Source organism: Aythya ferina (genome assembly GCF_964211825.1).
Source record: "Aythya ferina genome assembly, chromosome: 2".
Taxonomy (NCBI): domain Eukaryota; kingdom Metazoa; phylum Chordata; class Aves; order Anseriformes; family Anatidae; genus Aythya; species Aythya ferina.
The window spans coordinates 52,081,302-52,093,460 of NC_140297.1; the positions used below are offsets into that span (position 1 = coordinate 52,081,302).

The 12,159-nt window shown below is 41.3% G+C and overlaps 1 protein-coding gene across 8 annotated transcripts in view; it reads left to right on the plus strand.

Annotated features, from left to right (window-relative positions):
* Nucleotides 1–11,957, plus strand: part of KIF13A (kinesin family member 13A) — a 118,734-nt gene extending 106,777 nt beyond the window's left edge. For 4 of the 8 annotated variants that reach the window (XM_084507456.1, XM_084507457.1, XM_084507459.1 and 1 more), the window contains 7 exons: nucleotides 538–690; nucleotides 1,625–1,702; nucleotides 2,232–2,279; nucleotides 2,731–2,842; nucleotides 3,757–3,908; nucleotides 8,606–9,677; nucleotides 10,670–11,957. In XM_084507456.1, coding sequence (XP_084363582.1) covers nucleotides 538–690; nucleotides 1,625–1,702; nucleotides 2,232–2,279; nucleotides 2,731–2,842; nucleotides 3,757–3,908; nucleotides 8,606–9,677; nucleotides 10,670–10,953 — 1,899 coding nt within the window. In that variant the 3' untranslated portion in view covers nucleotides 10,954–11,957. Of the gene's footprint in view, nucleotides 1–537; nucleotides 691–1,624; nucleotides 1,703–2,231; nucleotides 2,280–2,730; nucleotides 2,843–3,756; nucleotides 3,909–4,448; nucleotides 4,768–4,950; nucleotides 4,996–8,605; nucleotides 9,678–10,669 lie in introns of those variants that run through there. The other 4 variants (XM_084507462.1, XM_084507463.1, XM_084507460.1 and 1 more) reach the window with 4 other exon arrangements.
* Nucleotides 11,958–12,159: the final 202 nt, after the last annotated feature.

Below are 12,159 nucleotides of genomic sequence, written 5' to 3' on the forward strand. Positions count from 1 at the left end.
AGGTCACTATAGCTAGGAAAATCAGTTCAACAGGAATATAAACTATATATTTTACATCAAAAACTTGTACAAATCGGAAATGTGCTCTAACATAGATTGTAAAGGTAACCTGGACAAAAGAAAGTAAATAGTTTTGTCACTTTCATGTGCTATTACTTTGACTTTAAACTCTAGGGAAATCACACAGACTGTCTAAGGTTTGGTAAGGAAGTTGCGTTTGCTTGCCTAGGACATTGTCATTAGTCAATCTGTAACACAGGAGGTTTCAGGTTAATTATGTGTTCTTCCTAGAAGTACATAGACTACAAGAAATGTGCAAAATTTCTCCTAAGCATGGCCTCTTCTTCATTCAGCATCATTTAACGTGTGTGTTGAAAAGTCCTGGGTTATTGATTATAATTAGGATTGCTAATTAAGTTAAGGCTTACTGATTCAAATTAAAATTTGTGGATCATGATGCTCTAAATAAGTGAATCAGCACATTAAAAACAATAGGCTTTAATTTGAAAAACTTAAATAGTGTAACTTGCAATTTAGGCTACAGAAGAAATTGAGGATCGTGAGACCTTAGCACTGATGGCTGCAAGGAGCGAGAACGAGGGCACATCTGATGGTGAAACTTACATTGAGAAATATACACGTGGTGTGCTGCAAGTGGAGAACATTTTGAGCCTCGAACGACTCAGACAGGTAAGGAAAAGACATTTCTTGCACCTTTTGAACTGAATTATTACAGTCCAAGTAGAGATGATGGGTGGTTTTGTTCTATAAATATTAAGTGTTGCTTGGTGGTGGTTTATTTATTTGTTTGTTTGTTTTTAAGAGAGAAAACATTGGACAGGTAAATGTGAGTTACTTCTTTGAAATACGTAGTCCCAGCAATGGTAACTGTAGCTGGCAGTGGGGAAGCTGATCAGGCAAAGGCCAAAGAATGAATTTCAGATACAAATTTTGGTGGTTGTGTCTGCAAATTAAGGTTTGTGAATGCAAGCTCTGTTTCCTGTCATTAGGCACACTGAAAAAAAGCTGCTGGCTGAATTGCAGGGCCCAGAGGGTGGTGATCAGTGGTGCAGTGTCTAGCTGGAGGCCAGTAACTGGCAGTGTGCCACAAGGGTCAGTCCTGGGCCCAGTGCAGTTTATCAGTCTCCATTAATGATCTGTATGGAGCGTTCCCTCAGCAAGTTTCCAGATGACATGAACTCGGGGCAGCTGTGGATACACCAGAGGGTTGTGCTGCCACCCAGAGGGACCTTGACGTGGTGGAGAGGTGGGCTGACAGGAACCTCATGAAGCTCAGCAAGCGCAAAGTCCTGCGTTCAAACTGAAACACAGGAGGTGTTTCCTGATGTTTCCTGCCTGAACATCAGGAAACAATGCTTTACTGTATGGGTGACTGAGCCATGGAGAAAGTTGTGGAGTTTCCCTCCTTGGAGATACTCAGACGTCATTTGAACATGGTGCTGGGCACGCAGCTCTAGGTGGCCCTGCTTAGCAGGGAAGTTGGCCCAGATAACCTCCAGAAGTCCCTTCCAACCTCAACCACCCTGAGATTCTGTGATTCTGTCATGTTTGATTGTTTCTCTGATACCAGCACTATTTTAATACGATCTTTTCTTCTACACAGGCAGTCACAGTCAAAGAGGCACTCTCCACCAAAGCGAGAAACATCCGCAGAAGCATGAGCACTCCAAATGTCCACAATGTAAGGACTCATTCTCTGTTAAATCAGTACGGATTGAGTGGTGTCTGTGTGCTGGTGTAATACGTGCACAATGTGATACGGTAATGATTATTCTGAGCTAGGACTAGCCAACCTGTGGAAAAGTTTTTGTGAATGAGAGTCAAATGTTTAATAGGAATCCCTCTGCACAGCTTTGCATCCTGGAAGAGAGGAAGGTTGACAGGGAGGTGGGAGGTTTGGTCAGAACTCTTCCAGTTTTGGAAGTAGTTGAGAATGATGGCTGCAGTGAATCAGATTACTTTTTTTACTTTTGTATCAAAGTCTCTCTAATTTTTTTGTAGCATAAGGGATCATTTCCATTTTGTGTGCATTTTATGCATTCACCTCTTACCTACTCATATACACCACGAATGTAGCTGTCCTTATAAGTAATCTTATCTGAAAAGAGAGAACATGGAAGTTGTCAGGACTAAATGATCACGTCTCCTTAAGACATATTTTGTAAACGAAAGAGATGCATTTTGTCATTCTGTCTGTTGCTGTATTGTAGGTATCCTGTAGCCGACTAGATCTTTCTGCCTGTGATGAAGATGATAAGGTATGTAAATGTGAAATTCACTAAAAGAAGTGGTGCACATTCTCAGATTTTTTTCCTCTTCAAAGCAAGATGTATTTAAGATTTTTTTTTTTAAAGGGAAACAGTGTTTCCCTAAAGTATGTTTACATAATATATCTAGAAAATGCTAATTACATCTTACTTGAATTAGATGTAATTATCTTTTGTTGTTCTCTGCTCTTCATATTAGAATGATAGAAATTGAGATTTAAGAAATGTTAAATGAAGATGGAGCAAAACTTAATTTATTTTCAATGGAAAGTTAATCAGATTATGAACAATTCATCTATGCGAGGCAGAAAATTGTCTTGAAATCAGAAACTTTATATTCCCAAGTATTAAAACAAAAAACAAAAATAAAAACTACTTTTGAGTTTAATTTCTCCATGTTTTCCTGTATCAGCATGCATATTTATGTATTTTTGTTTCTTAGGGTTGGTCTGAAAGTCACCTAGATATATCTGACTGTTCTTCCAGTTACCAAGATGTATCATGCTATGGTACTTTACCCAGAGAGTCACCTCGCAAGAGCAAAGATGGCAGTGGTGAGACTGAAGTATAATAACTACGTAATAACTATGTTTGTGATTCTTTTTCATTACTGCACTAAAGTAAAAATTAAATATCTGTGCTGTTAATTTATCAGTTCACTTCTATTAAATGCTTTCTCCAGCTTCCTGCTTTAGCAGCTAAACATAATCTAGAAATAGGGGAGAAAGGGAAAAATGCATGAGGACATTCAGGAAAGGATAGGAAATTGGGGGTGTCCAAAAAAAAAATAATAAAGGAAGACAGACAAGCCAGATGTGGATCAAAACAGAAGGAGGAGAATAAAGGAGGAGCTGCTATTAGTCTATGAATTTGAAAATGAAGAGAGGCTTCTGTCAAAGCAGGAAGGGCTCTTTTTCATTTTTTTGCATGATTTTGGATATTTACTCTTCCATGTCAGCTGTCACAGATGCCTTATTTTCGTTAGGTCAACTTGTAGCCTGTTCTTCTTGAGCAGCTGATGTAGGTAGAGACACTGTAGGTACATAGCAGCAAAGCAGGGTCAGAAAGTTCATTCGTTGCTTCCTTGCTATAATTTCGTTTTTGATCATCCCAGTTGTGAGGATTACTGGAATGGTTCCAGTGCAGAATTAGTTTCTGTGTCAGGGATGATTCCCACTTCTTATGACTGAGATGAAAAGGGAAAAACTGGAGCCTCAGAGTAGGAGGGGCAGACAATGCTGTTCTCTGCTGTCTTCCTATTCCTAGGTTCCTCAGAGGAACAGAATCTCCCTTTCTAGAGCTCAGCGCTATCTCATGCTTGGAGCAGTGGCTGAATACTAAAATATTGCCATTCTTTGTGTAGCCATCGAATTGCCAAATGCATGGCTTAGCCTTCCATTATTTTGTGTTACACTCTTGCAGTCAAGAGATGAAAAACTGAAATGCAATACTTCTGCTTTTCTCCTAGGTGCTGTGTCAGAGAATTCCCATGCTTTAATGGCCAGCCCTTTTAAAGCGTTTTCTCCTCAGCCACCAAAGTTTTTCAAACCCTTAATGCCAGTGAAAGAGGAACATAAAAAGAAGACCCCACTGGAAAGTCGACCTCTGCTTAGTCAAGAGGTAATCTTTGAAAACTACCTTGCTCTAAGTGAAGATCAGTTCATTTTGTATACTTGGCTAATTGTTTGCCACGTGTATCTGTTGCAGTAGAATGTTGTGATTCCCTATTTAAAATTAATCAGGATGGGCTTTAGATGTAGTGGGGTTTTGGTCGCTTATTTTTTACCTCAAGCGTTGTTTGTTTGTTTTTTTTTTTTAACTTCTTGGTAAGTATTCTCCTTTATTAGGGTACTTCTATTTTAAAGTAACAGCAACCTGCTTTTTTATTTTTCCTTCAGCAAGATGTTGGTGTATTTTTTCACATATAAAAAGTAATTTTGTGGAACAGTGTTCTCTGGTGGTTAAAAGCCTGACTTTTAATCTTCAGCCTAAAACACTGCTGAGAGAAGCGCATGATTTTTTCTACCTGTTAACTTGGATTTCGGTGTAATATATGGCTATCATGGGTGTTCCACTTGCATCACTTCTTAACACGTTGCTGCCCTGCATGCATTTAGCGTTGTGGCTTGTGTGATGTGTCGTGTGTCTTAACCTTTGCAGAGTATGCCTTCATCTCAGGTGCATTGCGCTGGCTGTGTTGTGCCGTCAGGAAGCAATGCCAGCAGCATGCCTGTAGAAAGCAATAGCATACATGAGGAAAAGATTGTAAGTTTTCTACCAGCTTCTGTTCTGAGGCCTGGTGGCGGGCTTGGGGCTGTTTGGTGGTGGGCTTAAAGCACTTAAGCTACCGCAGCAGGAAAATCAGGGTTAATGTGCACATAATCACCTGTGATCAGAACTCATGGTTATAATGAGTGGTCGCTTGCCTGATTTGTGAATACAGTCTTTAATTGGAAATAACTTGATTGTAGTTTTTTTTTGTTGTTTGTTTGTTGCTTTTTTTTTTTTTTTTAAAAAAAAACAAACTATTCGTGTGTGTTTTGTCTTGTGGGGAGGGCGGGAGAGGGGAGGCTTTCATTTTTGCAGTGCGCAAATGGTGAAGTAAAGTGTGGTTCAGTGAATCATGTCGTTGCCACTCTAATATACCTTGTGTGTTACCCAGATTTTGTGACTATACCCCAGAGTAAATGGAATGGTCCCATTTGGTGTAAGTAACCGTGCATTTAGGTGTGGGTACACTATAAAAGCTTCTAATTGCCTGACGTGGGAGCAGTGTCACTAAAATGAGATTGCCGCTCTTAATTAACCTGCAGTCTGTCTGCATCATAATTCAGGCGCTGGATTTAGGTGGAGGGTTTTCATTTTTCTATTTACCTGCCAAATCCTTTTCTCACTGCTGCTTCAGCAAACGTTATATCATCAATCCTGCTGTATGAAGGACTTGGTTTTCGGGCTGTGGGACATGGCTGTGAATACTTGCTTTAATCAGAGCTTTGGATTTAATATTCAGAACCTCGACATTATTTCCCTTAAGTATTATGGATGTCTTACTACAAAGTGTGGGATTCTTCCTACTCAGTGTTATTTGCATTCCTACCATATAGCCAGGCCATCAGAAGAATTTATTCTGGTTATTTCTAATGCCATTTCTAGGGTTGTTACACCAAAGTCTGCTGAGAGTTCCGGTGTATGCACTGGAAGTTTGGCTGTTTCCAGGTGGCAGCTGTTTTCTTTTCCATCGTGTTACTTTTCTATAAGGCAGCGTGAGTCAGTGTGTCAGCTGAATCACAGCCCCAAATGGCAGCGAAGTACTTGGGAGACAAAATCTTCCACTGGGCTGAAAAACAGAAAACATCCTGTAAAAACTAATCTGCTACCACATTTTCCACAGCAGCTTCAGAGCAGTTCTGATCCCTTGAGTGAAAGCAGGGTCCCAGCCCAGGCATGCTTTGACTTCACCCCAGTCTGTGCCTGTGCTGTTTTCCAAAGACAAGCAGAAGCTTTCAGAGCTGGAACGGGGCAACGTCCTGCACCAGGCTTTTCCAATTCCACTGAAGCCGATTCACTGAACACTTCAGGTCCACTGCAGCCAGCCGGGCCCTGAGAAGAGCCATTCTTTCGATTCTCAGCTGCTTGCTAATGCCATTGCAGTGACTTCTTCCTTCCCTCAACACAGACTTTCCTTCAGTAACCTAGTCAGTCAGATCACGGGAACTGATCCATCCAGCTGAAAAATGCTGTGCAGGGGTAGTTAGAGTTCAGCAGGGTCCTCTCCCCTGTCTGACCACTGGAGTGGGAAGAAGGGAGGCAGGCAAGAGCTGGCAGCCGTGAGTGGGGAGGAGGTTGCAACAGCTACCCCAGCTTATGGCCTTGGTTTTGTCACATTGTGGCTTCTTCTTGGTTTGTTTATCTCTTAGGAAGGAAGCCTTTGTAAGGTGTAGGCTTCCCAGGCGACTCCGCATTTTACAGAGCTGGAACAAGCCTGTGTTGACCAGGCAGGACAATCTATCTCACACATTTAGATGAACAGTGCTCTCAGAATGAGTTCAGAGATGACCCTTGGGTAGAAATCGTGTCTCCGCATGAAAATTGAGCAGTCTGCTCCTCTCTGATTGAAAGTGAAATTTCCACATTATTAATCAGTGCTCTAAATGGTTGCTCCATGGTACAGTGCTTCTTAGTCCTAATTAATAGCTGGGTGACTGGTGTAGCTTCAGGTGTGATACTCACTTGCATCTTTTACTTTATACTGCATGTAAAAATTAGAAATAACAAAATGACTAAACAAACAGAAAGCTAATAATTTTAACTGGATTAATATTTTGTATCTAAGTAGACATAAGAGTGATATTTGGCCCTTTCCTTGTGTTTCTCCAGGATCTCAACTTTTTATTGAGTAGTCAAAACACATCTGTTGATGGCAGAGGGGGAGGGCTGAGGTGGTTAACAGAAAATGCTTTTCTTTAATTGGCCTTAAATAGAGCATTCAGCCTGAAATTTCAGGTAGCCCTTCCACATCTGTTAAATACTGCAGCTGTTTTAAAGCAGCCTGACACAAGAGCATGTCCTCTGTAAAAAGTGAGTACAGTGACATACGTTAAGGTCAGAGCAAATGTTGTCATACTCAGTGTATTTCACTAATGGCTGTAATTAACTTTTCTCAGGGTTTCCTTACCGAGCAAATCCTCCTAGTGGGCAATGAACTTAATGCTGTGAAAATTAAAGCACCAGTAGTGTAACCACCAAATAAATATTATTAATTTTAAATGAGTAAAACAGGAACAAGCATCTTCAAGGTTACTTGAGAGCTGTAATTCAGAATCTGAAAACTCAGGTACTTTTTCACTAAGAAAATAAGTGTGTTTGTAACTAAGCAGGTACACGAAAGCTGCTTTGTGTTGGAGTTCTTGTTTACTTTGCTTCTGTTATTGCTGAATCCTGACGTATCATCTTCTGTCCTTAGTTCTTGCTGGGATATTCTTACTGTTGCCAGTTCTTAAATCTGTTTTTCATTATAGTTTTCTGTTACTTCACAGGGAGGTGTCACAGTTTCTTTACCAGTTCTTCATGGGTGTTATTCTTTGGTTCTTCCAGTAGCCTGAGCAGTACAAGAAGGTTTCCTTCTTTTTTCCCCACATATTGGGGAAAGACCTTGTTACAGATAAGGACCGTAGTGAGTAGTGATCACTTCAAAAACACACGAGAAAATTCTTCTGGAAAGCATTTCCAAAAACATGAAGGACAAGAAAGTGTTGGGCAGAGAGCACTGACAGCATACCAGACATCGCCAGGGGGCTGAGAGAGGTGGTTCTTGCTTCTCTATTCAGAACTGGTGAGGCTGTGTCTGAAATACCCTGTCCAGTTCTGGGCTCTGCAGTACAAGGAGGAGAAGGACTTGCTGAAGCAGGGCTACAGAGATCACTGATGGTTTGGAGCATCTGACACGAGAGGCTGAGCGAGCTGGAGGAGAGAAGGCTCGCGAGGAATCTTAATGCATAAAAAACAGCTGGTGGGAGGAAGTGAAGTTGGGGCAGGTTCTTCTCAGTAGCGTGGCAGGTGGCAGGCAGTGGGCACAAACTGGAACGTGAGCTTCCATCAGAACACAAGGAAACACTTTTTGCACTGCGAGGGTGATCAAACACTGAAAAGGGTTGTGCAGAGAGGATGTGGGGTCTCCATCCTTGGAGATGCTTGAAACCCACCCGACTGAATGCTGTACTGCCCAGTCTGCTCCAGGTGGCCCAGCTGGAGCAGGGCAGTTGGGCTAAATGATCTCCAGCTGCCTTCCAGCCTGGGATTTCTCTGATACAAGCAATCTGAACAAACCCGTTTGCCATCCATGCATGTGAAGCTTTATTATACCAGTATTTGAACAGAAGAGAGATGTCATACAGACTGTCTGCAATGTTCAGAGCTTAGATTCAACAGAGGCAAGCAGTGTGTAAATACCTTGGTATGTTTTGTCTTACAGAAATTGATTTTTTTCTGAGTTCTCAGACTGCAAAATAAAGTACCATAAAGCCTTCAGGTTTTAGTGAAAGACTATTGTAACGTGGATTCTTTTCCTGTATGTCAAGACAAGTTGCTTTATGAATCTCCGACTTGCTTTCCTCATCTGTAAAATGTTTTAAATATTTGCCTAAGTTAAGGAATTTTAAGAACAGTTCTTTTCAGAGGGGTCTTCCATTCTTCAGCTGAGGAGTACTAAACATGTATATTTCTCCATGCTCAGAAGGGAAAAATCAAGTGAGGTTGATTTTCTTGAAAAAGATTACTGTCGTACAATGCTAATCCCACTCAACTCTCTTCTTTTGCAGGACTCTGAGGAGGAAGACAGTGAGCTGGAGGCCATTAATAAGAAGCTGATAAGTCCACAAAACTTTAAAAATTTCCGACCTTATGTACCAGAGGAGTTTGCTGACTTCAGTGTTTACAATGCTAGCCTGGAAAACAGGGAGTGGTTTTCTTCTAAATCAGACTTCATGAGTTCACGTGTTCTTGAGAAAGAGGTATCCCGCAGCCCCACCACTAGCAGTATCACTAGTGGCTACTTTTCCCACAGTGCCTCTAACGCTACCCTGTCTGACATGCTTGTTCCCTGTAGTGATAGCACAGACCAGCTAGCCAGTCACGTCAAGGAGCTGGACTCTAATGACTCTTCAGGACCACCCCTTGCACATGATTTAAGATCTTCTTTGAACAAGGAATTTCGAGAGTCAGAAAAGGAGTTAGCGAGAGAAAAGTTACCTACATTGCCACTGAAAGAAAACAGTGCCTTAACAGAACAAGTCCCACTGTCCCTCAATGCCACTGACAAAGACTCTCAGCATTTACCCAGAGCTGGATCGTTTTCAGCTCTAAGCTCCTCTGATGGCAAAAATGCCTGTCGTACGATTGAATTTTCAGCGCGTGAAGCAACGGTTGAGCACACGATGGACATTGTTGAAGATCATTCATTTACAGAGTTCATGGGCGTCGAAGACGGAAAGGACTTTGACCACTCGACAGCCCCGCAGTCCTGTTCCCTTGCGTCCTCCAACGGAGTGAGTGCCTCGGAGCTGTCCCAAGGAACTGACGAGGAGCAGGGCACGTGTGCGGGCTCTGCAAGCACCGGGGAACGGCCTCTGTGCTCTGTGTTAGCAAAAGAGACTTTGGACCACGAGACTTACCCTGATGCTTCCATAGATGACTTCAGCGGGAAGGACCACTTGGATGGCTCCGACTGCGAGGAGGCTGCTTCTGCAGATCACGCCCACGTCTTGCCCAGCTGGGTGGCCGTGGGTGAACAGGTCTGCGTCGGAAGTAACAAGATGGGCACGGTGAGATACGTGGGAACGGTGGATTTCTCAGCTGGAATCTGGGTTGGAGTTGAGCTAAATGTTCAGCTGGGTAAGCCTAAATGTGCTCTTGGTTATCTGTGCAGTTAGCGTGATCTATTTTAAGGTTGCATTGCAACCACGTGCTGTCGAATTCCATAATAGCTTGGCGTCTGGCACGTAGCATTCTGGGCTTTCTGTTTACAAGGATGTTTTGGTAAGGATTGATTTTCAGATCTCTTACAGCCTTGTTCTTCTTGCTAAATGCAAAATAACGCTTTGCGTGTTGTAGTAGTTCCCATCACACCTGTCTGCTTTTATAGATCAGAAAAACAAGCAATGCCTAAAATCGGCAGATATTTTTCTATCAGTGTGCGTGTTGATGGGCATTGCTAACAATGGGCACCACCTATCAAATGGGTTTGCTGATTGTAGCTTTCAGAAGTTCGCTGTGTTTTGTTTTTTATTTTTTCCCCCGCGGGCAAAAACTTGATTATAGAGTACAAGTTGCCTTTAACTTTAACTTTAACTTTAACTTTAACTTTAACTTTAACTTTAACTTTAACTTTAACTTTAACTTTAACTTTAACTTTAACTTTAACTTTAACTTTAACTTTAACTTTAACTTGATGGGGTCTGGAAGAAAATCAGTGTTCTGTAAGTGTTAAGAGATTCCAACAGAAAATGCCTTCAGATCCTCAGACAGTATTTTTAGCAGCTTAATGGCTTTTAGCACTTATACTAGAAGTTTCTCTGACAGATAAGTTTTAAGCTTACAAGTAATTGGCTTTGAGCATCATTTATTTTTTGAAATGAACAAATGTTTGACTTTTTAAACTGTTAGTTAAAGTAATATTTTAGGTAAAGTCACCTCTTTGGTCACAGTTCAAGCCCTCCTTTCCAGGTTTTGCTCACACTAGTGCTTGTTATCTGTGTGGTTTTAGCACTCACAGCTAAAATACTTGGCTGTTTCACAGACAGCCAAAAACATGCCCTCTTCAATGCTACAGTTACGTTTTCCGATAAATTCCGATGATTAATTTTGTGCATTTATTTTCATCAAAGGGAAGCACGACGGAACTGTAAAAGGTAAAGAGTACTTCCACTGCAAGCCACGACACGGCGTGTTTGTTCGTCCCGGACGCCTCAGTAAAGCACCAGCTTCCACCAGGAAATGGAGTAGCACTTCGCGGTCTCAGGCATCCTCCACTGTAGAGAAACGGAGAAGTTCCGTGCTTCAAGGCTCATCTTCCACGTCTAAAACAGGCGAAGTCCTCTGTCATTCAGGAGACGCGGCGGCTTCTGCTTTTTCTAGGAAACAGGAAAACAGGAAATCATGGATTAACTAAACGGCAGTATTTTTGCACTTACTACACGCGTCACTGTGTAGAAAACTTTATGGATTTTTGAAGCTATTGTACATTTTAATCTGTCCATACAGAATGTGTATTCTCCAGAGTCCTTGACTTAATTCTCTAATTTTTTATAAATAATATATATATTATATATATGAATGTGTATCTATAGTTCATCTGCCAGTGGGCAGATACGGCTGCACACTAAAATACAGTTAAAGCTGACCTGTAGATAATTGAGGTACTGGACTATTTGTTACGCAACAACTTGGGAGATATATTTTAAACAACAAAAAAAATATTTTATTGTGGAAAAACAGGATGTAAATCCGTATTCAGAAAAAAAAAAACGTACAGTTTGCTGTTCTTCATTACCAAAGAACTTGTTTTAGATTGACACATTTGCTGTTTATATCTTTCTATGTAAATGTTTTAACGGATAACGTGGTGCCATGTTTCTTTTAGTCACTGGGCACCGTGCAGCCTTATGTTCTGTGTTTAAGCACACTGAAATATCCAACTGCTTCATCATTTTTTTTGTCTTCCTAGAGGCCTGCCACTGTGCTGACTTGGCATTGTAGTGAAGTGACTAACGATGCCTGAAGCTCAGAGTCTGGTGTTTCATGTGTTAACATAAGCCAGCCGGGCAGTTCGACTGCAGAAACAGTATTACTGCAAGGGCGTGAGAGGACAACATTTGGGGTTTTGTTTTTGTTCTTTAGGGGTTTGTGGGGGAAACAGGGAAACAAAGAAGCAGTAGATGGATCGTGACTGCAAACTTTGCACTTGTTACTTGCTGGTTATTATCAAGATGAAATAGAAACTGCTAAAGTAATTTTAATCTGTAAAGTTTATTTTAATAATGGGAATGATGGAGGGATTTGTGTCTGGTGCTCATGAATTCCTAAGAATGTTGTTCCACGTGTAGATACTGTAGATGCCTGTACAAGTGTTCTGGATGTTTGTAAAGTGACATGGTAAAAAATGGGTGAAGTGAATGGCCTGCTGTATCTGTTCTCTTTGTTCTTAGCAAGTGAGTGATTGCGATACCTGGGACCTTACTGAAAAGCTGCTGTTCTTTCTTTGATTGTTGTGTACAGTAAGCGGACTCTAGTGTTTTACTATTTACTGTAAAGAACTGTAATTTATATACTGCCATACTGTATTTAATTGGTACAGACGTATTGTGTGTTAGAATAC